The sequence below is a fragment of the Oncorhynchus clarkii genome, chromosome 10, assembly GCF_045791955.1.
Source record: "Oncorhynchus clarkii lewisi isolate Uvic-CL-2024 chromosome 10, UVic_Ocla_1.0, whole genome shotgun sequence".
Lineage (NCBI taxonomy): Eukaryota > Metazoa > Chordata > Actinopteri > Salmoniformes > Salmonidae > Oncorhynchus > Oncorhynchus clarkii.
Window position 1 is genome coordinate 32,860,495 of NC_092156.1, and position 24,648 is coordinate 32,885,142.

Sequence of the window (24,648 nt, forward strand, 5' to 3'; positions counted from 1 at the left end):
TGCAGCAGCGCTGCAGTTCTTGACACAAACCAGGGAGCCTGGAGCCTACTACCTCACCCCGTTCAAAGGCTCTTAAATCTTTTGTCTTGCCCATTCACCTTCTGAATGGCACATATACACAATCCATGTCTCAATGCTTAGAAATCCTTCTTTAACCCATCTCTTCCCCTTCATCTACACTGATTGAAGCGGATTTAACAAGTGACATCAATAAGGGATCATAGCTTTCACCTGGATTCACCTGGTCAGCCTATGTCAAGGAAATAGCAGGTGTCCTTAATGTTTGGTACACTCAGTGTATGTGTTATCAGTGCTGACAGCAAGACATGTTGTTTTAAATATTTCAGACCTAATTCTGTTGCAGTGACCCTGTCATAGCCAGATGGAAAATGGTGTTAATGTCTGGATTAAAGACAAAGGGGTGAGTGATGAGTAGATGAGAGTAGATGCCCTGTAAACAAATACAGCAGACAACATATACTGTACACCCATTCCCTTGCCTGAGAAGACAGTGACTTGAGGCAGATATGGACAAGAAAATAGGAGGGACGCGGAACAGAAATTCAATACACATGTGCCCAAGAATAGAGAAATGTGCTGAAGTTGTTAGTGATGGAGTAGAAGTACAGTAGAGGACAGGGAGAGGAAGGATTCACAGAGGATTAACCCTGCGCCTCACATCAATAATAATAAAAATAATGTTATTTTTCTGAGGGCAATCCTCTACGGAACCTCTGCTTAGAGTAAATGGGCCATATAGCCTAGTGAAAACAGATATATATATATATATATATATGTGTCATATCTGTCCTTGGAATGGAGAAATAATATCACTTTAATGCTGACAGTTCTATTTAGAGATTGACAGGATTTGTTTAAGAAAGATGTGGACAGTTTATCTGTTTATCTGAGTGGATTGAAAATGGTGGTATCATATCTTATGCGTTTAGTCTTTTGTGTTGTCGTTTCGTTTTATATTCAGTGTAGTGCATGACATGTCTGCTGTGTGTGTCTGCTAACATTGTCCACTATAACTATTGAACAACTGAAATCTAAACATGAAGAATTAACATCAGGGTTTATAAGAGATTATACAAAAGATGGTTTTAATGTCTGGGTTTGCCCAGTCGCATACACATACCAATTAACTTTACATGTAAACATGTTTAGCATGTTTAGCAGGCCTGCAATGTTTGGGTGGGGAAAATATTTTCTTGATTATTTTAATGTTTTGTGCCCTCAAGAAGGGTATAATATTGCAACAAATGTAAATACTGTATTTTTTCTATAAATTGTAAAATATAATTTATGAATAAAATACCTTTGCTAAGTGTTCACTCAGGAATATTAGAATTGTTTTAATTGGCAAAAGTAACCATCTTAACACTTTCACTTATATCACTAAAGCCTGACTAAAAGATCACAACCCCATCAAGTCAAAATCCCAGTAATGACAAAAACATCCCATAACAAAAGCGGCGTGAGCTGCAGCACTGTTTGTTGTGTGCAGTTAGCCAGCCTGAGCCAGCGCCTGCCTGCTGAGAGTGTGATTATGGGTGGCCTGCCTGGTCCAGGCCGGCCTGCCTGTTTGTGAGGGCTGTCTTGGACAGTAATGGTTCACTGCTTCTATTGGATTATGAGAGGGATTTTAAACTGGTACTAAGCCGCAGGGCTGTAGACAGCCTGCGGAGCGCAGGAGCTGTGTGTTTGGGCATGTGTATATAGGGGTGTGTGTTTGTGGGTGTGTGTGTGCATGTGTGTGTTCTGGAGTCCCCAGCAGTCAGCTTGTCTCTACTGTTTTCCATTGTCTGTGGCCAGAGGTGGAGAGAGGCACAGCATCTGAAATATGAACCTATTCTGCTTCTCTCTGGTAAGACACACGCTTGCTTTAATGAACCTTCTCTTCCTTGTATTTTGTATGATTTTTTTGGTGTCTCAAAAACTCTTACATCTCAGACAGGGTTGTGGATGTTTACTTCCTGAATTGAATGAATTAAAATGGAATTGACCACATCGCCAGGACAGACTGTCTTGTCTCAGCGTTCCCTGTCCAGTCCCTCTCATAATCTGGCAGATTGCTCAGTCAGGGAAAGGATAGGTAGCACAGAGATGTTATTGCTGTTGACAGGGATCTGACATGGACTCTCTCAGAAGGAGACATAAAGGAGATTGAGCTTTCAGTTGTACTATGCTTTAGAAAGTTATCAAAAGACATTTGTGTATTGTAGTTGTTGGTCACGTCTGGTTTTAGAGCTGACAGATCATTTTAATAGGAGGATTAAATGTTCTGAATTGATGAAGCGGCAAATTTTTTATTAATTGGTCCTAAAATACAATGTTTCTTTGACAAAGTAGGTTTCTCTTCAAATACAGACTTTTATAGAGGTTGACAAAGAGTCAAGAACTTAACATTTCCTTTGTAATGTAACTTGAACTTTGAAGAAAAGTTTAAAATAGTATTCTTTGAATACTGTTGACATAGGGGGGTTATGAAAGTGGTTAGGACACAGTTAGAGAGTCCATTTCCCCCATACACATCCTGGATGAGTCTCCAAAAACTGGTTAGCAACCTGTGACAATAGCCCACATTTAAGAAAAAGAAAAAAGCATGACTTGTTTTTATAGAATGGACATTAGATGTCAAATTTAAAATACCTTTAAAAATAAGAAAAAGTTCATGTTTTTTGCATAAATATTTTTAGCCTGTTTGGGATTACTGGGTGAATGTGGTCGACATGGAGCTCCATAGAACAGATCACGGCTCACCAGGTTATGTAGAGAGGAACATGTCCTATTCATGGATTAGGCCAAAGTAATCACCCCAGAGTCAACATTTAATCCCCCATGCTCACTGTGTAAAGTGTCAATGCAGCTACTTCATTTGTTGTTGGCATGTTATGTACACTTCAGGTCTGACTGTAACCTAAGGTAGGATTTAAGACACAGGTAACTAGGTTGGTTTAGCACACCATAGGGATTCATAACAGACTTTAGGGGTTTCCGAGACTAACCAACCCCGAATATGAATACAAAAATTATAGTACTAGAGCAGTGCTCAAACACACTCACGGGTCAAAGGTCAGAAGGACCGTGTCTTACTGTGTGTCATACTATAATCAGATGTATTTTATCAAGTCTCCTAACCTGACCTGGCTAGCCGCATTCCCCCTGATTGGAAGAATCCAGCATGTCATTCCTATCCAAATAACACGTATAGAACTTGCAACTAGACAGTGAACTTGGTGAAATGGTGTGTTAAGATCAGAAAGAAGATTAAAGATTTGACTGTTTTCTATCATCACCTCATGCTTATGACAACCACAGTAACAAGTCACGGAACTTGGCAACGCGTGAATTTTGACCATTGAGTATATAAACAATACCCTATGGAATAGTCTACTGAGAACATAAAGCAGGGGTTCTCAAACTGGGGTCCGCCGAGGTACTGCAGGGGGTGTAAGACAATACAATACAATACAACATAATGAAATATAATTAATCAATAATGTATCTTCGTAACCCTGTGCAACATGGGCCTGGGAGGCTCACAGGGATATTGGTATCCATAGTACTCCATTATACATTTTTCAACTTAATACTTCTTGTGTTACCCCAAAAAGTTTCATTTACTTTCTGTTTTACATAAATACACTGTAATTTAAGCTTTAAAATGGCAAAATGATCTCCCTGTCTCATGGCAAAATGTGTAGAATCGCAGGATATAATCTTTAAATCTGAAACAACAAAAAGTCTCTCTGCAAAATCTCTCTCTGATGCAAAGAGGTGGGCCTTTAAAATATTACTTCCCAAGGCCCGAATCTTGGTTTGTTCGGTCATGCACTGCCGAAGTCATAGTAAACCTATGAGGGGGTCCATGATGAATTTGCTATCACAAAAGACGTCCTCGACTCCCAAAAGTTTAAGAATCCCTGCTGTACACCACAGCATTCAGTGTGTTTATACTGTTTTATGTCTTTCCTGTCCCTGATCATGTTGCTCTCTTTCCTCTGGTCTAGGAGGGCTCGACGGACAGCCTGTATGAGCCTGCTCTCAACAAACACCCAGTCATCCAAGAACACAGTTGTAGAGTTCCCAGTCGACACAACAGCCGACACAGCAGCCCTGCTCTGAGGGACAGGGCTAAGTGGAGAGGCTCAGATCCATGTATACCCACAGTGAGTTCTACCAAATATTTAACAAAATATCAATACACTAACTAATGTACTCCCTAACCCTAGAAAATTGTTGCACATCAACACTGTTGCAGTTTCTAGATTGAGCATATATACAGTGCCTTGTGAAAGTATTCGGCCCCCTTGAATTTTGTGACCTTTTGCCACATTTCAGGCTTCAAACATAAAGATATAAAACTGTATTTTATTGTGAAGAATCAACAACAAGTGGGACACAATCATGAAGTGGAACGACATTTATTGGATATTTCAAACTTTTTTAACAAATCAAAAACTGAAAAATTGGGCGTGCAAAATTATTCAGCCCCTTTACTTTCAGTGCAGCAAACTCTCTCCAGAAGTTCAGTGAGGATCTCTGAATGATCCAATGTTGACCTAAATGACTAATGATGATAAATACAATCCACCTGTGTGTAATCAAGTCTCCGTATAAATGCACCTGTACTGTGATAGTCTCAGAGGTCCGTCAAAAGCGCAGAGAGCATCATGAAGAACAAGGAACACACCAGGCAGGTCAGAGATACTGTTGTGAAGAAGCCGGATTTGGATACAAAAAGATTTACAAAAGATTTCCCAAGCTTTAAACATCCCAAGGAGCACTGTGCAAGCGATAATATTGAAATGGAAGGAGTATCAGACCACTGCAAATCTACCAAGACCTGGCCGTCCCTCTAAACTTTCAGCTCATACAAGGAGAAGACTGATCAGAGATGCAGCCAAGAGGCCCATGATCACTCTGGATGAACTGCAGAGATCTACAGCTGAGGTGGGAGACTCTGTCCATAGGACAACAATCAGTCGTATATTGCACAAATCTGGCCTTTATGGAAGAGTGGCAAGAAGAAAGCCATTTCTTAAAGATATCCATAAAAAGTGTTGTTTAAAGTTTGCCACAAGCCACCTGGGAGACACACCAAACATGTGGAAGAAGGTGCTCTGGTCAGATGAAACCAAAATTGAACTTTTTGGCAACAATGCAAAACGTTATGTTTGGCGTAAAAGCAACACAGCTCATCACCCTGAACACACCATGCCCACTGTCAAACATGGTGGTGGCAGCATCATGGTTTGGGCCTGCTTTTCTTCAGCAGGGACAGGGAAGATGGTTAAAATTGATGGGAAGATGGATGGAGCCAAATACAGGACCATTCTGGAAGAAAACCTGATGGAGTCTGCAAAAGACCTGAGACTGGGATGGAGATTTGGTGGCGCTACAAAGTATTAACTTAAGGGGGCTGAATAATTTTGCACGCCCAATTTTTCAGTTTTTGATTTGTTAAAAAAGTTTGAAATATCCAATAAATGTCGTTCCACTTCATGATTGTGTCCCACTTGTTGTTGATTCTTCACAAAAAAATACAGTTTTATATCTTTATGTTTGAAGCCTGAAATGTGGCAAAAGGTCGCAAAGTTCAAGGGGGCCGAATACTTTCGCAAGGCACTGTAGATAATCTAGAGGTGACTATCCAGATAAAGCAGGACCTAAAGTAGACCTCATATCAGGCCAACAGCTTCCAACACACTGACGTTAGTCTCCAACAATAACAAACCAGTCAGACATTGCTGGTGACCTGTGACTGCAATCTGCTGCTGAAACTTCAGGTCATTGGATGGGTGCCTGAAGACCAACTTTTCTGTGTAAGCCTATATCAATCTCTAAGTTTAATCAGGGTATTTGGAGATGGCCTACTTGTGCAATACATTATGTGTGCCAGTTCAATGCAGTGTTACATTACATGTATTTTCTTCCCAGGAGCTGTCCGAGGCTCACAAATCCCATTTGAAAAAGAAGAAGAGAAGGTATGGAAGTTTGTATTGTTTACGGCTTTCAGTCATTAAATGCTTTGGTTAAAGAACGAGTGAGGGGTTTAGTTAACCCCTGAAATGGATACTAAGGGGTGCTGCTTACTGTATACCTCCAGGAGATGATGAGTTAATCAGGAGTTCTCAGCAGGTCCACCGTTAATGTTCCTGTCCTTTCATGGTGGCCTTCACTCTCTAAGCCTCCAGGGAGCTGTCTGTTTGGACCTTGGTCCATTGCTCAAGTCCATTAGAGGGCAACTATTCCATAATTTTCACATCGGAACAAGGCCATAGTTCATAGTCTGGTTTGACCGAGGATTGGATTTTTTTTAAATGACCCAATAGAGGTTGAAGTTCAAGGGTGTTCCTAGGGATGTAATGTAATGTTAATTCAAGCAGAAACGCACTGAAAGCTGAAGACTTTTTCTATATATTTGACAAATTACAAGCAGTCTACCTGATCTCCTTCACTTAATTCTACTGTAGTAAACAATTAAAGATTGAACTCTTTTCTTAAAGATGTACTTCTCTCCAAAGATCCACAAACAAATTGGCAAGCCCAGTCCATTTACTGACGTAGGTGGAACATAAAACATGTTTACAGTTGTAAACATGGAGCCTATAGCTAGCCTGTGGTTGTGTTTAACTATGATATTAGATCAATGGTGTGTATTAGGTGTTATGGTGCAATTTCACGAGAGTTGGGTGGGATTAGGATTAGATTAATTGGGATAAGAGTTGGGATATATAATATTCTTTCTCGTTTACATTTATTGCATGTACTCACCTATTGTAAGTCTAAAATGTAAGATAAAATATTTCACAGAATGTTGTTGGAAATACAGTACCTTGGATTTGGATTTCCCAGAATTTTTATTTAGGCTAGTGGTTTACAGAATGACACAGACCCAAACTGTTAAAAAAATTGCTATTGCATGCAAGGAGATGGGTCAAAATGTAGAATTGTATTGTACTTATCAAGCACTTCATTGTTGTTGAAAGATAAAATCCAGTTAGTATTGTGTGTTTCATGTGTTCATATTGCAACCACAGCACCAGACTTCTCCTGAGGTGTTGTTAGAGCCATAATATGTCATCATCATAGACCGTTAGTGACATTTAACTAATATGGTTAAACAACAACATTCTGACAAAATGTCTGCGTATTGAGTGAATGCTCTGCTGGAGACAACTTGTAGAGACAACCTCAACATTGACCGGAATCTATTTTCATTTGTCATTTCAGATCACATGTACCAACAACGTCAACATCGGACAATGAAACCATAGGTTAGTGATTGCAATACACTGACGTACTCAGACGTGTTTGAGTGAGCGTAAAATCACAGGCTTCTTACTAACTTTGCTTTGATCCTGCTCTCCAATTTATTTGGAGCTGTATAGTGTGCACCCAATGCTGCACTCAGTATTAGTAACCTACTTGGCCGTAGTAACCTACTGGCTTCTGTACTCTATTTGATTTCACTTGGCTCCCTCTTAGCCTTGCAGCCACTAATATAGTGGCCTCTGTTTTCTTCCCCTGACCCCTCTATTGCAGATAACACAGACACTAATGTCTACTGGCAGTCACTCAGAGAGAAGCAAGATTTTGTTCACATCAAGAATAATCACAAAGAAGGTAAACGGCCAGAAACATATGTCAGCCAAAGAACATAAACCCCATGTTTCATTTAGGGTATGCTTGCTAAGGCCCGAGAGAGACACTATGTGTGTGAGACAGACCTGTAGGATTTAGTTAATGATGACAGATACAGACAGACCTACTGATGCTCCCCATGCTTTTCCAAAGTCAGTGAGGAAGGAAAAAACCTATCACAGTGTTTTATGATGAGGGATTATGTTGAATGGGACAGCTGAATGAGAGCAATGAGAGGGTGTCTGTTGGCTGTAAAAAACTAACTGAGGCTGAGACAAATGGCCCAGACGGTTTCCTTTGGATTCTGGTTCATGAGGCATAGTTACAGTAGGTAACCCTACACCTGCAAATCTACAACCAAACAAGTCAAGATTGTGGTGTGTGTGTGTGTGTGTGTGTGTGTGTGTGTGTGTGTGTGTGTGTGTGTGTGTGTGTGTGTGTGTGTGTGTGTGTGTGTGGTACTGACAACAACCTACTGAGTACCAGAAAAGTGGTCTAACCTTGCATTCTTGCCTGTGGTTCCTCAGAGATGGGTCAAGGTCCTTGTCAGAGAAGCGTGCTGGCGGTAGAGGACAGAGTGGAACAGCTGAACTCTGAAAGAAGAGAAAAAGAGCCCACAACTCAGGTAATACTATACATATCATCATCATCATCATCATCCTCATCATCATCATCATCAACCTCATCAACTGTTTGACAAAAGATCAATTGTAGGCTAGCACGATACCACAAATTCGATTAGAGATATTGGATTTTACTTTTCAAATGACAAAGGCAACTGGATAAACACTTTTCCCCTGAAATGAGCAGCATTGGCTTAATTTACCCAAACAGGTGAGCTCAAATCACCTGGCCTTGCTCATTTCATCAGTGAGGGATATATGGTACACATGCAATATTCTCTAAAAGTCACATTTTGAATTTCCGACAGGCTTTTTCTAAATTCTTCCCTCTAATGCCCTCCCAATCACACATAAATCTCTAAAACGTATGGCCCTTGTTTTTCACTTTCTGTTTGAGATATAATCACTTCCTGATTGAAATGCTCGATCATTTTACTAATGAACTCCCCAGACACAGAGCTTTTTGGTTGTGTAAACATTTTGAGTAATCTTGAAATACAGAGAAAGCAACCTACAGTCCCTCGACAATTAGCACCGTAGCCTACATTAGGCCTACTACAGCCGCAAATATTTAAGGACTTGGTGATGGTTGTGGTGAAGTCCACCCTAGGCTCCTATCCTCTTACCACAAATGTGTTCTTTGTCTCCCGCCAATTCGGGTGCATTAATTGTTTTATTAAAGGTGAATTATCTGTTTATCAATTCCTGCGATTGACGCTAAATTTACCGTTAATCCCCGCCATTTCTCAATAATCTAGAACGATAGTGTTCGGATAACTTATTATTATTCACGGAATGTATTATCAGTAGGCCCATAACATTCATTTATTTATTCTCATTCTTGGAGCGGACCCGTTTCCAGAGCTCACAAACCACGATACACTTGTGAGAAATACGTTTTGGAATATTTCATTTCATTTAAGACTTTTCTGTCAATTTCCAATTTTATTTGGAGAGCTCCATGTTTGTTTGCATGTGTCTGGTTCCTCCATCCTGCCAAAATGTTCAGTGATCACACATAGAAATACACACGCATGTCACGTTTGGGAGTCAGTAGATCTATTGTGAGTTGAGATACATTTGGGAATAGAGATCAATTTGTGAACAGTCATGAAATAGTATGATTAAGTCTGATTTAGATGAATTTACCAACGTAATGCATGATATATAAATAGCCTTTTATGTAGTGCCATGTTGAACATTAGGCCTAACCCTGGTTTTCACTAAAAGCATTGAGGATGTAAGTAACTCATTAAACTTGTATTGTTATTTTGTTTGTGCAGGGGGTGAACTTCGAGGCCTGGAACCCAAACTATGAGCCCCCTGACAGCCATCAGCAGAACATGGTGAGTGTTATTGTCAGCAGGGGCAGCCAGAGACCTCATGCCCATTGAATGGTGTATGGTGGTGTACTGATGGTGTACCTTAATACATTTTCAGTATTTATCTGAAAGATATACACAATAAATACAATAAATACTCTCTTGTTTCATGCAGTGCTAAATACTGACCGTATGCTACAATAGACGACACAGTAATTGTAGATTGAGAGAAGAACAATGCACTATGGCATTAGCACAATCTCCTGTGGGACAAGCAGGCAGCAATCACTTTAGCAGCACAGTGATAATTATTAGTAATGCAGTGCAGATGGCAGAGCATGGAAATGGTAATCCCTCACCCACATGGCCCCTGAGCTGCACACAGATCGGTCTCTCTGTGTTAGTGTGTTTGTCTGGATGTGGCACGCGGATCGGTCTGTGTGTGTTAGTGTGTTTGTCTGGATGTGGCACGCGGATCCTTGTCTGTGTCAGGACATGTGCCTTTATGTTTGTTTGTGAGACCAGAAAGGATGTAGCAAGCCCTCTCTGTGCTTCTTTCTCTACATATAGTATACCCAGCAAACCGGCAAGGGGAATGTGAGCACACATGGGTTATTACATGTTGTGTCCGTTTATATGGTTCTTCTGTATTTGGTTCTATCTATTTGAGATTTTGGCACAAAAACCATTGCTGGAGCTGGCATATGTGTATTTATTGGGCTCCCGAGTGGCGCAGCGGTCTAAGGCATTGCGTCTCAGTGCTAGAGGCGTCACTACAGACACACTGGTTCGAATCCAGGCTGTATCACAACCGGCTGTGATTGGGAGTCCCATTGGGTTGCGCACAATTGGCCCAGCGTCGTCAGGGTTTGGTCGGTGTAGGCTGTCATTGTAAATAAGAATGTGTTCTTAAAACTGACTTGCCTAGTTAAATAAAGGTTACATTTAAAAAAAAAATATTGAGTGAAATGTACCTTTGCATTTTCTTTTGGTGAGGTTTAAAAATGTCCGGTCCATCCATTCCCTCATCCCGCCAGTTGAATTACAACTAATAGATCAACCAACGTCCTCAGGTCTCTGGGAAAACACCATGTGGTAAGGTTAGACCTACTGCTCTGCTGGCCAGGATTGTCAGGGTGGTTGGGGTGAGGAAGAGGTAGGCTGTGAACTGAGGGTAGGAGACGTCAGGTGTGTGTCTGTGGCGGCGGCCATATCACAGACACTCCTCCACTTTAATCTTCATGCTGACTCTATAACCAGTGCAAAACTAAAGACAAATACAAATAAGACAAAAACATGGCATGTCAAGTTTTCACTTGACAACTTGAGAGTACTAGGCATTACATAATGCACACTGATATTATGGACACTGATAGCCTACACTACCCATATTATTCTGCTGCAGAATGGGGATGCGGAGGCTGACATGGCTGAATCTAAGGGAAAGCTGAAGAGGTTCCAGAGGCTAGTGAAAGTGAAGAAGGGAAGCCAGATGGGACTAGATGATGGAAAGACTGACAGCAATTGTGAGTTCTAATGGATGCACCTTGGCTCCAAATTCAAAGACAGAGCTGCCTGCCTGCTTGAAACACAACAAATCCTATGAATACAATCCCTAGAATAATAGGGGCAACTCTCATTAACAATTGAAAGCTGATGATTTTATTGTTCTTTAAAGAATAAATGACGTATCTATGAATGAATAGGACTAAAAAGTCATTTATTTATCTTCTTGTCCAGGTCACTTGGCAGACTCTGTGTTCAGTAACGACAGTCCCGTCATCACCTGCATCGGGCTGGGTAAGAAGACAGAGAAGAAGTCCTCGAAGGCTGACCCACCATCGCCACAGAAGCAGCAGACTAAGGAGGCCAATGGGAAAGCTGTGGAAGGACCTTGGAGCACTGTGGTTCACGACCACCACTGGGGCCTCACAGAATTCCCTCCACCCTGGGATGTCCCCTACCACACCTGCCACCGGCCCCCAGGCGAGCCCCGGAACTATGGCTTTGACTTCACCCTGCCCCGAGCAACAGCTTGGGACCACTTTGAGAGTCTGGTCCAGGAACTGGACAGCAAACAGGCGCCGCCAGTGTTCTCACACCAACGGGTCATCCGCTCGATCACAGATCTGGACATCTCAGAATCCACGGTAAGATACGGTTCACTTAAAGGAGCTTACATACAGGTCTGACAGAGGTATTGTGGGAAGCTGTGGGACTGGTGTTTCCCAAATGATTGCTTTGTAGGGAACACTTCCCCCTACACAGGCACATTTCTATTTGGTATTCATTTAACAATGAACAAGCTTATTAAGGTAATAGAACGGAAATGGCAATATACAGGCTTTGTGGTAATTCACCCCTTCCTGTGCTCACCAGTCGCTTGGTCACTTCCTCATAATTCATTTTACTGGTTACAGTGAACTATCAAAACAACTATGAAGACAACAGTTTGTGACATAGTCTGAAAAGTCTTTCAACCTTAAACAAATTGCAATTATGGCAAAAAAATGAATTACTCACATTATTACAACCCCAATCAAGCAGTCATCAATGAGGCTTTCTGGATGCACTGAGGATTATTCAGTGTCTGTAGCTTGTTGACCAGACTTTCCACCTCCCACCTAAAAGTACAACACATGCATGTCTTTCATCACAGATAAACAGACTGTGTAGAGACAGTCACATCCTGGCTGCCTTAGAGGAAATGTAGCTGCTCTGCACAACTGTTGCAGTACAGTAGGTTGTTGATATGATGATTGGTTAAATAAGCAACAGCACAGTTGTTTTTTATCAACAACAAAAAAACTGACCAGCAGTTATTCAGATTCAGCACTATGCTTCAGAGGAAACAGTCAAATGTCTCAAACAACGACACGAAGAGCAAGACAAAACCAAAGGTGAGATGATTTAAAAGTCAGTTTTTTTTGTATAAAATGTGCTTTTCGATTTGCTGTTGTAATAACAAAAAACAACATTTTATATGGCTGAGCATTTTGTTTAAACATTTTTGAACTTAAAGTACTTGTTGTAATTTAAAAGGAAAAGTTCTAAAACATATTTGCCAAACATTAGGCTGTATTACAGCGGTAACTCAGGATATTGAAAATTAAGATTCACTCAAAAGTTTGAGTTCATTATAAAAGCAATACTAGCATTTGTTGCTCTTGCTATTTGACCATTATTTCTGTTAGAAATCATTAGCTTTCCCCAGTAGGTGACAGTGACTGCAGCCGGCCAAGGTTCACGGTTCACTAACGGTCAGATGATCATTGCGGGGCCACGAGCCAGGGTTTAATGTAACAGATGTTGGATGAGAGCCTCAGAATGACCACAAAAACTAATCTAATGGGCCGCCAGTGAACAACGGACCATTGCTTTTCACACAGTCACATTTTTTATGACGTTTATGCAGATTATTATCTTTCAATTAGCATAGTGCAGATGAGCAGATGACAGGTTTAAGGGCGAACAGCAGGATGTACTAGAATAATAAAATCCATAACAATAACGCTATTATATAACAGGAATACAACACACACAAAAAATTGTAGCACAAGAATGACATGAAATATTATAATATTCAATGTATTACATTGGATTTAGTATAAGAGATTTACATTACATCACTTTACGGCAAACAGCCGACCATAACTGATACAAACTCCATTAGCTGTAGTGAAGCTGAACACCACTCAATACTCATCCATTACCATACAGAAGTACTCATAATACTCATGATATCAATAGTAGTAGTAGTACAAAACAACAATACTACAAAGACAAGGTTTGGTTCGGTAGCTTTAGAAAATACATCTGTAGAGTTCAAACTGAACCTGCAGTTATATCATCAAATCCAATCTTAGTCAAATGCAACAGAAGACACAATACGTACAAAAAAGATTAAGAGAAATCTCATAAAATGCCATAATGGAGCCTGGTGGTAATACAGACTGTACTATGTAAATACATGACCAGAGGAAAAGCCAGGTTAGATGTACGGTTTACAAGGTATAGGCCTACTACAGACATTACTTGTTTGTGTTGTGCTGCTTTGAGTTCAACATAAACACGACAGCCAGACAACATGTGTCCTGCTGTTACCATCTCAAACACGTTTTAATCTGTAAAGTTAATCTCTCCTCTCACCCAGCGCTCCACCAGCTTTGGCCGATTTGACTCACTCAGACACCAACCAGCCCCAGTGAAGCCAGAGGAAAATGGAAGTGCTTTGGTATGTGAAGCATCTGTCTGATTTTGTTGGCTACTTCAACAAGTATTCCTTATAAGTGATACTGTAAACTTTCTTCATTGTTTCTAGGGATGTGACGGTCATGGAATTTTGGATGACGGTTATTTGTCAGCCAAATGACCGTGGTCACCGTTATAGCCGTTTGAATAGCAAAAAAAATGAACAAATACATTTTCTCCTCTCCTCCACGCATGTGCTGCCATAGAAATAGAATGACTAGAACGGTCATCCCCATTCAAGTCAATGATGGCATAATGGGTGGACTGGGGGCCATTGCAAGCGTACCCATAGCAGAGATAATTTTGAGAAGAGGGGAATCTCACTCGAATCGTATTAACACCCATTGTGTACGTTTCCCATGTGTCGTCAATGGGCCACATAGTGTATTATGGGTGATTCTGGGACAGGGAGATCACTCCTTCAAGAATGGGAGTCAATTGGACACTAAACTAAAAAAAACAGCATTAGCATGAATTACTTGAACAAGAAGTACAACATTACGAATCTTTTCCGAGATGTGAGATAATTAACTTATTCTCTGTAATATCGTACAGCTTTGAAATCATGACATTGCGTACTTTCGAGGAAAATAGGCAGGTTTCTCAACTCATATCCACAACATGAACACGATTGATCGACAGTCTGTTGGGTGGGGCGTTTATACGTGTCATTGATTGGCCACTGGGATTCATATCTTCGCCTTTCTAAGTATCTCTGCCCATAGGAACAAAGCAGTAAGTCATAGCAGGAAGTGTACCCATCAATATGTGCAATGATTTTGTTTGATTAAACTCAACTGACATTACTTAGGTGATAATGCCCGAAAAGCCGGTGTTTGGTGGATATATTGGCACGGGTGTTGGCAAACCGTGCCAATATATCCATCAAACACCGGCTTCGAGGGCATTATCACTTTTATACAATGAGTTATATCAACATATCCAAATAATGATTCACATATTTTCATAAAAAACATTATTTTGATGAATTTATTCATACTATTTCATCCTCCCACAAGACATAGTCCTGACATAAATCTAAGGTTGCTACCCAAGCCGACTGGTCATTCATTCTATTGGTTCGGTTGACTGAGTAGATAAGTATTTTTGTTCTGTATCTATGGACGCGACCCAGTCGTTCAGTCTTTTTGTTTTGTTTATATAGACGTGACCCAGTCGTTCAGTCTTTTTGTTTTGTATATATAGATGTGACCCAGTCGTTCAGTCTTTTTGTTTTGTATATATAGACGTGACCCAGTCGTTCAGTCTTTTTGTTTTGTATATATAGACGTGACCCAGTCGTTCAGTCTTTTTGTTTTGTATATATAGACGTGACCCAGTCGTTCAGTCTTTTTGTTTTGTATATATAGACGTGACCCAGTCGTTCAGTCTTTTTGTTTTGTATATATATAGGTGACCCAGTCGTTCAGTCTTTTTGTTTTGTATATATAGATGTGACCCAGTCGTTCAGTCTTTTTGTTTTGTATATATAGGTGACCCAGTCGTTCAGTCTTTTTGTTTTGTATATATAGACGTGACCCAGTCGTTCAGTCTTTTTGTTTTGTATATATAGACGTGACCCAGTCGTTCAGTCTTTTTGTTTTGTATATATAGACGTGACCCAGTCATTCGTTCTGAATGTTCCATTGCCACACTGGCTGGCAACATTCTTATCCCTTGCTAGCTAGGTAGCCAACTACGGCTAACTTACAGTCATGTCAAAAAGTGCACCCAGAATAACAGCAAAGTAGCTGCATTTGTGTTTGTTTAAACTGTTTTCTAGTGACATTTATTTGGATACAGCCACAAAAATTAGGTAATAATCCGCGATTTCGCCTGCATAGAAAATGTGCTCTCTCATCAAGACACTGTTGTTCAGAAGAGCTAGCCAACAAACACAGCTAACACAATCACTTCAAACTGAAGCTGGAAAGACTGCAAACCAGCTGCATTTCATTTAGTTTCACCTGTTTTCTATTGACATTTATTTTTATATATCCATAAAAATTATGCCAGCTGATTCATGAGTTTGACTAGCTGAGAAAAGCTGTCCTACTGTCTGTCTCGTCCCAAACTCCCTACACCTTCATTACTATGGGACAGCTGAAGATCAAATTTCAAAATGTAAACAATGTTGCAAATGTCGGAGAGGCATACAGCAAGGTTAATACAAATCTCCCTGTTGAAAACCAAATGCTAGTCTAAAATAAATGGGAGATAATGTCTAGATGCTTTTTATAGTGGAGATCGAGTTTATAAATTGCCTGGCAGGGTTGATGAGACAGTGAATTGCGCAGTGAGATGGAACAGAGTAAATGGGCATTTTAATGTCATAGCTTTAGCGGGTGGTAAGTTGTGGAATAAACACCAGCTGGAATGCAATTTTTTAAACAATCATCATCCAGGATTAGATCCACCCGTTGTATAATAAAAATACATTCCATTGCATGAGCCACATAAATTAAATGAACATTCCAGTTGTTGTTACACGTGGTCAGCCACTGCGAGGACGATCAGCTGTCCATCCTGTCTCCCTGTAGCGCTGTTTTAGGCGTCTCACAGTACGAAACATTGCAATTTATTGCCCTGGCCACATCTGCAGTCGTCATGCCTCCTTGCAGCATGCCTAAGGTACGTTCACGCAAATGAGCAGGGACCCTGGGCATCTTTCTATTGGTGTTTTTCAGAGTCAGTAGAAAGGCCTCTTTAGTGTCCTAAGTTTTCATAACTGTGACAATGAAGATCTGTAAAGTTATTTGGATTTTTACAAATTATCTTTGAGAGACAGGGTCCTGAAAAATGGGCGTTTCTTTTTTTGCTGAGTTTACATTACCATGGAAATTATAGCATCACAATACCAGGCAGCCATTGCGAATGTAACCATGAGTTTACCAGTCAAATTCCAATCCCGTTCTATTCATTCTATTTCCATGGGTTCTGCTGCTGAAGTGAAGGGGGCTTTGCCTAGGCAACCAAAGACTTGTTTGCTACAACACCTTGCTTTTGTCAGCAAGGAGCAACAAAGTTTTATCGCATTGTAAAGAGTTCATGTTACCGCAGAAACAGATTCAACCACATGAATGCCTGGCCGTCCTGTCTTCAGATTGTTCCACAAAAAAAACTATGGTTTCAAATGGTTATGACATCTGTTTTTGGAGGGGGGGTTGATTGGTCTTCATCCATAATCGGCGGTTACACAGTACGATTATTGTCCCAGCCCTAATTGTTTCAACATTAGTAGATTTGTATTTATTTTTCCTTTATTTCATCTTTTTAAATTATGTTGCTGTATCGTAGTTTAAGCATTTCAACTATGTAACAACAAGTGTATGTTGATATGTGTGCAGTCTGCAGAGGGAGAGCAGGTTAATAGTGACCAGACCAGATCAGGAGGTATAGGCAAGAAGATGAAGGCCATCTCACTGACGATGAGGAAGAGGATGGGCAGGCAGTACGCTAAAGCCCTGTCAGAGGAAATGGTGAGTGAGACGAAGCACGTTGTGGCAAACAGATCAACTGTGTTTTCTTTTCTTTATTTTTTAGTTTGAATAATTTTAAGCAGAATAGGCACCTTCTGTAGAAAACTACCCCAGAGCCCCTCTCTTGTTATTTTCTGATTTTGACCTGTTGCTTCTTGGTGACGGGGGGCAGTATTGAGTAGCTTGGATGAATAAGGTGCCCAGAGTAAACTGCCTGCTACTCTGTCCCAGATGCTAATGTATGCATATTATTAGTAGTATTGGATAGAAAACACTCTGAAGATTCTAAAACTGTTTGAATGATGTCTGTGAGTATAACAGAACTCATATGGCAGATAAAAACCTGAGAAAAATCCAACCAGGAAGTATAGGTTTCTGTAAAAATGACTGTATGTTTTTCTGTGACTTGGTGGTGACCTAACAATCGTTTGTGGTGCTTTCGCTGTAAAGCCTTTTTGAAATCAGACACTGTGGCTGGATTAACGAGAATTGTATCTTTAAAATGGTGGAAAATACTTGTATGCTTGAGGAATTTTAATTCTGAGATTGTTGTTTTGAATTTGGCGCCATGCACTTTCACTGGCTGTTGGTGAGGTGGGACGCTACCGTCCCACATATCCCAGAGAGGTTAAATCACTGCTTTCACCCAAACTATAGAATTGATTAAAAATAATTGGAAATGGTCAAAAACGTCTCTTATTCAAATATTTGTACCTCTGTCCCAAATGTCCCAATATGTCGCTTACAGCCTGTTTGAATTCAGTGAGTACCTGTCACGTTCTGACCTTAGTTCCTTTGTTTTGTCTTTGTTTTAGTATGGTCAGCGCGTGAGTTGGGGTGGGCAGTCTGTTCTTTTTTCTATAATTTGTGATTTCTGTGTTTGATTGAGAACCATACCAGGCCAGAGGCAGCTGTCAATCGGTGTCCCTGATTGAGAACCATACTTAGGTAGCCTGGTTTCACCTTTGAGTTGTGAGTGATTATTTTCTGTTCAGTGTTTTTGTATTCACCGTCCAGGACTGTTTCGTTTCTTTCTCGTTATTTTGTTTTGTGTTCATGATAATAAATGATCAATATGGACACTTACCACGCTGCGCATTAGTCCTCCTCTTCTTCGACCAACAATGGCCGTTACAGTACTACTTATTTTCACTGGTGGCTTACCTATTTGTCCACAGGAAGCTTTTCTCTAACCAAAACACCAATGACAGCCTCTAATATAATATTAGTCCCAATCCCTCTGTTCGTCATGTGACCTTGTATTGAAACATTTACTTTTTTAAAGATATTGCATTATTAGTGCGATCTGAATGCCACTAATATTACCATTCACTTTGTACTTTCACTAGTCTCCATATCTGTTTCCTTCAACTAGGATCCTTTCTTCCCAATAGGAAGACCCTCCCAATCACTACTGCTAATACACACAGATCACAGAAATATTTATATTTTACCCCTATTGTAAGGTTTAAAAACAAAACAAACTTTACAATTTCTCCAAAATTATAAAATACATTGGCCAATAGAGAAGGAGAGAAGAGAACTGGGCTGGCACTGTCTATCAGTCCACCGTAGATAGCATACTCTGTCCATAATATGTCTGGCACCTGAGACAGGATAGACTGGGCCTTAAATTTAGTTAAGGTAACATCTATGAAAACAAAATCAATATTGCACTTCAATTTTTACATTGCAATTATCATTGTACAGTTTTTCTATACATTGCAAACAAAACCGACAACCCCCCCAACCTCAACTGTATTTTTTGACATTCAGTGTACCACAGACCTCTGATAAAAGCCAAACAAGTGAAATGAAAGTTTAACTAAAAGAAAGCTGATGTTTTAACCTCTTGAAACTAGGGGGCACTATTTTTATTTTTGGAAAAAGAACGTTCCCAAAGTAAACCGCCTATTTCTCAGGACCAGATGCTAGAATATGCATAAAGCTTAGGATAGAAAACACTCTGTTTCCAAAACTGTCAAAATATTGTCAATTAAAAGTAAAAAATAAAGCCTAAGAAAAATCCAATCAGGAAGTGACTCATGTTTTGAAACCGTTGTGTTCCTATGCACCCCTATTGGCCACTGAAAGGGATATCAACCAGATTCCTTTTTCTACGTATTCCCTGAGGTGTCTACAGCATTGTGATGTAGTTTCACACCTTTATGTTGAAGAATGAGCGTAAACGACTACATTGCGTAAGTGGCCAGCTGAGGGCTCTGAGTGATTCTTGCGTAAAAGACAGAGGTAGTCATTTTTCCTCTCGCTCCTACTGAAAAGCCAATTGTCCCGGTTGATATATTATCAATAGATATTTGAAAAACACCTTGAGGATTGGTTATAAAAAACGTTTGCCATGTTTCTGTCGATATTATGGATATAATTTGTCGTGACCGCTATTTCCGGTGGATTTCTGAACATAACGTGACAAACAAATGGAGTAATTTTGGGTATAAAAATAATCTTTATGGAACAAAAGGAACATTTGCTGTCTAACTGGGAGTCTCGTCAGTGAAAACATCCGAAGATCATCAAAGGTAAACGGTTAATTTGATTGCTTTTCTGATTTTCGTGACCAAGCTTCCTGCTGCTAGCTGGACATAATGCTATGCTAGGCTATCGATAAACTTACACAAACGCTGGTCTTGCTTTGGCTGTAAAGCATAATTTCAAAATCTGAGATGACAGGGTGATTAACAAAAGGCTAAGCTGTGTTTCACTATATTTCACTTGTGATTTCATGAATATGAATATTTTCTAGTAATATTTTTTGACCATTGCGCTATGCTAATTAGTGTAGTTGATGACAATTCTCCCGGATCCGGGATGGGTAGTTCCAATCAATGCAGAGGTATAGGCTGGTATGTAGGAAATGTACAGTAAGACCAAGTCCACATAAATTAACAATATAAAACCAACAGAACAGGAACCTTGGAAGTGAATAGTATAGAATGATAATACAGTGATCATAGAGTGGAAATAGAATACAGTGCATGGCTCCTCAGGAAGTAAAGAAAGGAGGACTATAAATTATGACGAACAAGTTAGGCTTTTAGTCCAGAGACCAACATGTCCAAACACTGGTCAGTACAGGACAAAGACTCATTAACACGTCACCTGGTAACCAAGTAATTTGCGAAGCTAAAAAGACACAACCCTTCTCTCACAAAGAGAACAAGGGAGGTACAGTCAGAGTAGGTATAGGGGGATTACACACAGCTCCTGCCTATGTCAAGTCTCAGTTATAAATGGCAAGGCAGCTCTGTGTGGATTAAGGACTCAGAGAGAGAGGAGAGAAGCTCCTCTGTGTTCTTGCACAAACTGCCTGGGATACTGAGCCGTTTTGGCACACTGAACATCTTAGAACCCTGCCCCCACCCAGCCCTCTGATTAGTTTAGCTTTCTCCTTTCCTTCCTCCTCAACCGCCATGCTGTGAGAGGAGACGAGGAGTGGCGAAGGAGGGCAAAGAAAATTAAAAAACATGACCTGTTCTGTTGCTTTTTTACTGGTAGTGCGACGAGACGGAGAGAGATGAAGAAGGAGAAGGGGATGTTGTTTACGGCGTCCATTCATTTCCAAAAGGACACAGAAAGTCCAGTCACTCTCTGGAAAGCCTCTACAGTCTCAATAGTGGACAAAGCTCCTCCAGTAAGCACACAGCCAACACCTTACTGGATTAAACAAGTTCTCTCTTTACTAATGCAATTTTAGTTTAATCTGCAGTTGATTAAAATCAAGTGTGTAGTCTCATCTGCTAAGGCATGTTGTTGGACCTTGATTTACCCAACAAAGGATGCCTGACAAACATAATCACAGTCAGAAGTCTAAACTGTCAATATTTAATTCACCGCCATAACCATCATACTGTAACTTAATATTATAATTGTTAAGTAGACTACTGTTAGACCAGCATCAATCATAGGAGGCTGCTGAGGGGAGGACGGCTCATAATAATGGCCGGAACGGTGCGAATGGAATGGCATCAAACAACTGACAAACATGTGTTTAATGGATTTGATACCATTCCCCTAATTCCGCTCCAGCTATTACCACAGGCCTGTACTCCACAATTAAGGTGCCACCAACCTCCTGTGGCATCAACACTCATGAATAGACATCGCATTAAGGAGTAAAAAAACTACCTCACTCTGTAGCATGATGTATGACAACACCTACAATGCTCACCGTAACACATTCGGCCCTGTGTTTGTAAAGGTTGTTTTGAAGCTAACATGATGTCTGTCTCCTACCAATCCAACTGTGCTGCGCCCTAGGTGGGGTTACCAGTGGATCAGACGGCTCCAGTAACAGAGACAGTCTGAGGCTGGATGAGGAGCTGCCCCTTTCCTACACAGGCCAGTTCTGTGGCAGAGCCCGGGTCCACACTGACTTTGTCCCCAGTCCCTACGATACGGAATCACTCAAACTTAAGGTAACCTACCTGACTGAATCACCTGACTGAATTGTCAAACATGTCCTTCAGCACATCCTCGTGGATTTTTAAGCAGTTGAGATAGAGCCAATGTCTTGCAAAGTAGCTTGTGTAGACCTAATACATGCATTGCTCATGTAAAATGCCAATTTCTTCTTTCAGGTAGGGGATGTGATTGAGATCATCAGCAAGCCTCCTATGGGGATATGGACAGGCATGCTGAACAACAAGGTGGGAAACTTTAAGTTCATCTACGTAGACCTCATAGTAGAGAAGGTTCCTGAACCGCCTCAGAAGATGACACACAGGAGGAGCAGGAGACCCCGGCCCAAAACGTTACAGGAACTCCTAGAGCGCCTCAATTTGGAGGTAAACTATCTTTCTCGCTCTCTCCTTGTCTCTCTCACTCTTCTCTGTCTCTTTCCTCAAACCTGCTGTCACAAACAATCACTCTCAAAAAAAACTTGTTTCCTGCATTGTTAAAAAAAAACTATAAATTGCATCTTTAGAGAACCATACATTTCTGATGTCAACACAGTGATGACAGACAGGATTGAGATGTTTTTATTGTAACATGATGGCTTGCTTACCGATTGGTATTGTTTCTCTGTGTTGTAGGAGTATGCCTCCTCCCTGCTCCTTAATGGGTACCAGACAGTAGATGACCTGAGAGAGCTGAAGGAGCAGCATCTGGTGGAACTCAATGTGACTGATTCTGAACACAGACATCGTCTGATGGCTGCCGTCGAGTGCCTCCAAGAACCCCAAAGTGAGTCAGGGCAGTCTTTTCCCTACTTTGATTTCCAGATGGGATGCAAAGGCACTCAAGACAACACCTGGGCCTTCTGGCATCAACATTGCCAATTTAAACAGATAACAATCCATACTCTTAGGTGAGGTGCTCCAGAGCTGCTAGTTCTGACAAAAACTGTAGGTGGGGAGGAGATCATAATTCCCTCTAAGCATATGTTCTGTATTTAGATTGCCAAAGGTCTGGTTTTAGATATCAAGCAGATAAGGAAGGGTATACCGTCAGCGGAGGAAGTGCTGTATCAGGGCCGTGGTATCAGGGACACAGATAAAGAGGCTAATGATAACTGGATAGCCAGCACTTACAGCACAGAGAACACAATAGGACAGTTACCACACATAGTTCAATACAGTCACAACCAATCATTCAGGACAGTTACCACACACGGTTCAAAAGAGTTACAATAAACAATTCAGGACAGTTACAGCAAACAGCTCACAAAAGTTACCAATCACAGTTTAAAACCATTATAACAATACTGCTAAATTGGCAAACTGTCTATTATAACAAAGTAATATCACCGCAAGAAGTGAACTTGCAAGAAGTGTGAACTTACACACAGTGTGTGTAAATTACAGGATATCAGCCATCTTGTCCTGGCCATAGCTAGATAAAGAAGATGTCTTACACTGCTAATACCTTAAGAGTCAGTTGCTAGAAGGACATGAAAGGAAAGGCTGAGTGGTAGTCAAGTAACATAACATTGAGTGATGCAAGACAAGACAAGCTACTAACAGGAAATGTAATTTTCAGAAGCAACTGTGGTTTGGGTGTTGCACCAGCCCATATATCTTGTTTTTCAATCTTATGCGAACACTTTGGATCTTTTGAACTTAATAACCTTTAGCTGCAGTAACCAAAAGTAACAAGGTCTCAGACTCAGAGATTCAACAGCCTACATTAAAATTAAAACATACCAGCTGCAATAGGCATAATATTTCAGTGCTTGAGAGAAAAAGGAAACTATGAAAAAAGTTATTTCTGCAACTCTGATATTGTGGGAACATGTCAGATTTGTGGACATAACATTTAAATAGACCACTATAAACTCTCTAAGCCCCCATGTCTGTTCCATTCCAGGTGATGGTCAGAAGGAGGGAGAGTTAAACAAGGAAGCCAAGTCCCCAACTGAGAGTATTAAAGCTGACCTGAACTGCCCCAGAGACTCTGGCTGCTACATGCCTTCTGACTGCTCAGACAACAGCAAGGAGGAGACAGACATCCACGTGCCAGCAGCACTGAACCATCATCCTCCCATGGCTCAGACCTAACCGCCACCAGCAGATACACACTCCTCAGGGCCTTTCAGAAAAATGATCGATGTGGATCCATGCAACAATTGTCTCATGCGAAATGCCCTTTACGTAGGACAAGAGCACTCCTCTTTGCTTTCACACTGCATTCAATATCAGTAGCCTATGTGGCTGGCATTACAGTTATGCATTAACCCACTATTTGCACATAATTTCAACCCCCAAAAATCTGTGATGACGGTGAATCAACCTTTAACATACATCCAATGACAATGTTGATTTCACGTTAAATTCACATTAGTTGACAACTCAACCAAATGTAAATCAAAACTAGATGTTGAACTGATGTCTGTGCCCAGTGGCTATCTACTGTACACCAAAGGCAGAACAGGCATTTCCTGAGTTGGCTTGGGTGCTGGTTTGTAATTGTTGATGATGTATCCCAAGCCTTTACAGTTATTCCTCAAGTCTCGTGAGTCATCCTGTCATAGGACCTGTGAAATCATTGCAGTAGGCTAGGCTTTGTTTTTAGCACAATGTGCAATGTCAACATTACGGTGTGTGGGTGTCCAGTACATTTTCAGAGGTGCATGTGGAAGAGGGAGATATTAAATGAGGGTTGAAAGCATTTTTCTACTGTATCTCAGATGGTATTATTGAACATTGTGTTAAAGTGATTTGAGCGTTAGCAGCTTACTGACAGTTTTTTGAAAGCTCTCCTTTATTCTAGCAATTGTTTTACCAATGTACCAATGAAACGCAATATTTTTCCAAAAAATAAAGTATTATAATTTTCTGCAGCTGTTAAATCATTTCTGGT

At 40.6% G+C, this 24,648-nt stretch overlaps 1 protein-coding gene across 3 annotated transcripts; it reads left to right on the forward strand.

Moving 5' to 3' along the window:
* Window positions 1-1,765: 1,765 nt before the first annotated feature.
* LOC139418282 (SAM domain, SH3 domain and nuclear localisation signals 1b) lies at window positions 1,766-24,624 on the forward strand. 3 transcript variants are annotated; one of them, XM_071167634.1, is made up of 17 exons: window positions 1,766-1,870; window positions 4,017-4,175; window positions 5,947-5,993; window positions 6,516-6,572; window positions 7,243-7,286; window positions 7,555-7,635; window positions 8,181-8,278; window positions 9,560-9,622; window positions 11,004-11,124; window positions 11,339-11,748; window positions 13,752-13,832; window positions 17,197-17,328; window positions 20,845-20,980; window positions 21,607-21,764; window positions 21,927-22,133; window positions 22,383-22,533; window positions 23,656-24,624. In XM_071167634.1, exons 1-17 carry the CDS (start codon window positions 1,847-1,849, stop codon window positions 23,844-23,846), a joined length of 2,160 nt encoding a protein of 719 aa, XP_071023735.1. In that variant the 5' UTR covers window positions 1,766-1,846; the 3' UTR covers window positions 23,847-24,624. The 3 variants fall into 3 exon arrangements, with proteins under 3 accessions (XP_071023735.1, XP_071023737.1, XP_071023738.1); XM_071167636.1 differs by lacking the exon at window positions 6,516-6,572; XM_071167637.1 differs by lacking the exons at window positions 1,766-1,870; window positions 4,017-4,175; window positions 5,947-5,993; ... (5 more) ...; window positions 11,004-11,124; window positions 11,339-11,748 and adding an exon at window positions 12,187-12,498.
* Window positions 24,625-24,648: the final 24 nt, after the last annotated feature.

Bases quoted from the DNA above. Each gene is read 5' to 3' on its own strand.
- LOC139418282 (XM_071167634.1), top strand. From the start codon at position 1,847: ATGAACCTATTCTGCTTCTCTCTG. The intron at 6,573-7,242 runs GTAGGTGGAACA...TTGTCATTTCAG, and splicing joins AGCCCAGTCCATTTACTGAC to ATCACATGTACCAACAACGT. The intron at 9,623-11,003 runs GTGAGTGTTATT...ATTCTGCTGCAG, and splicing joins ACAGCCATCAGCAGAACATG to AATGGGGATGCGGAGGCTGA.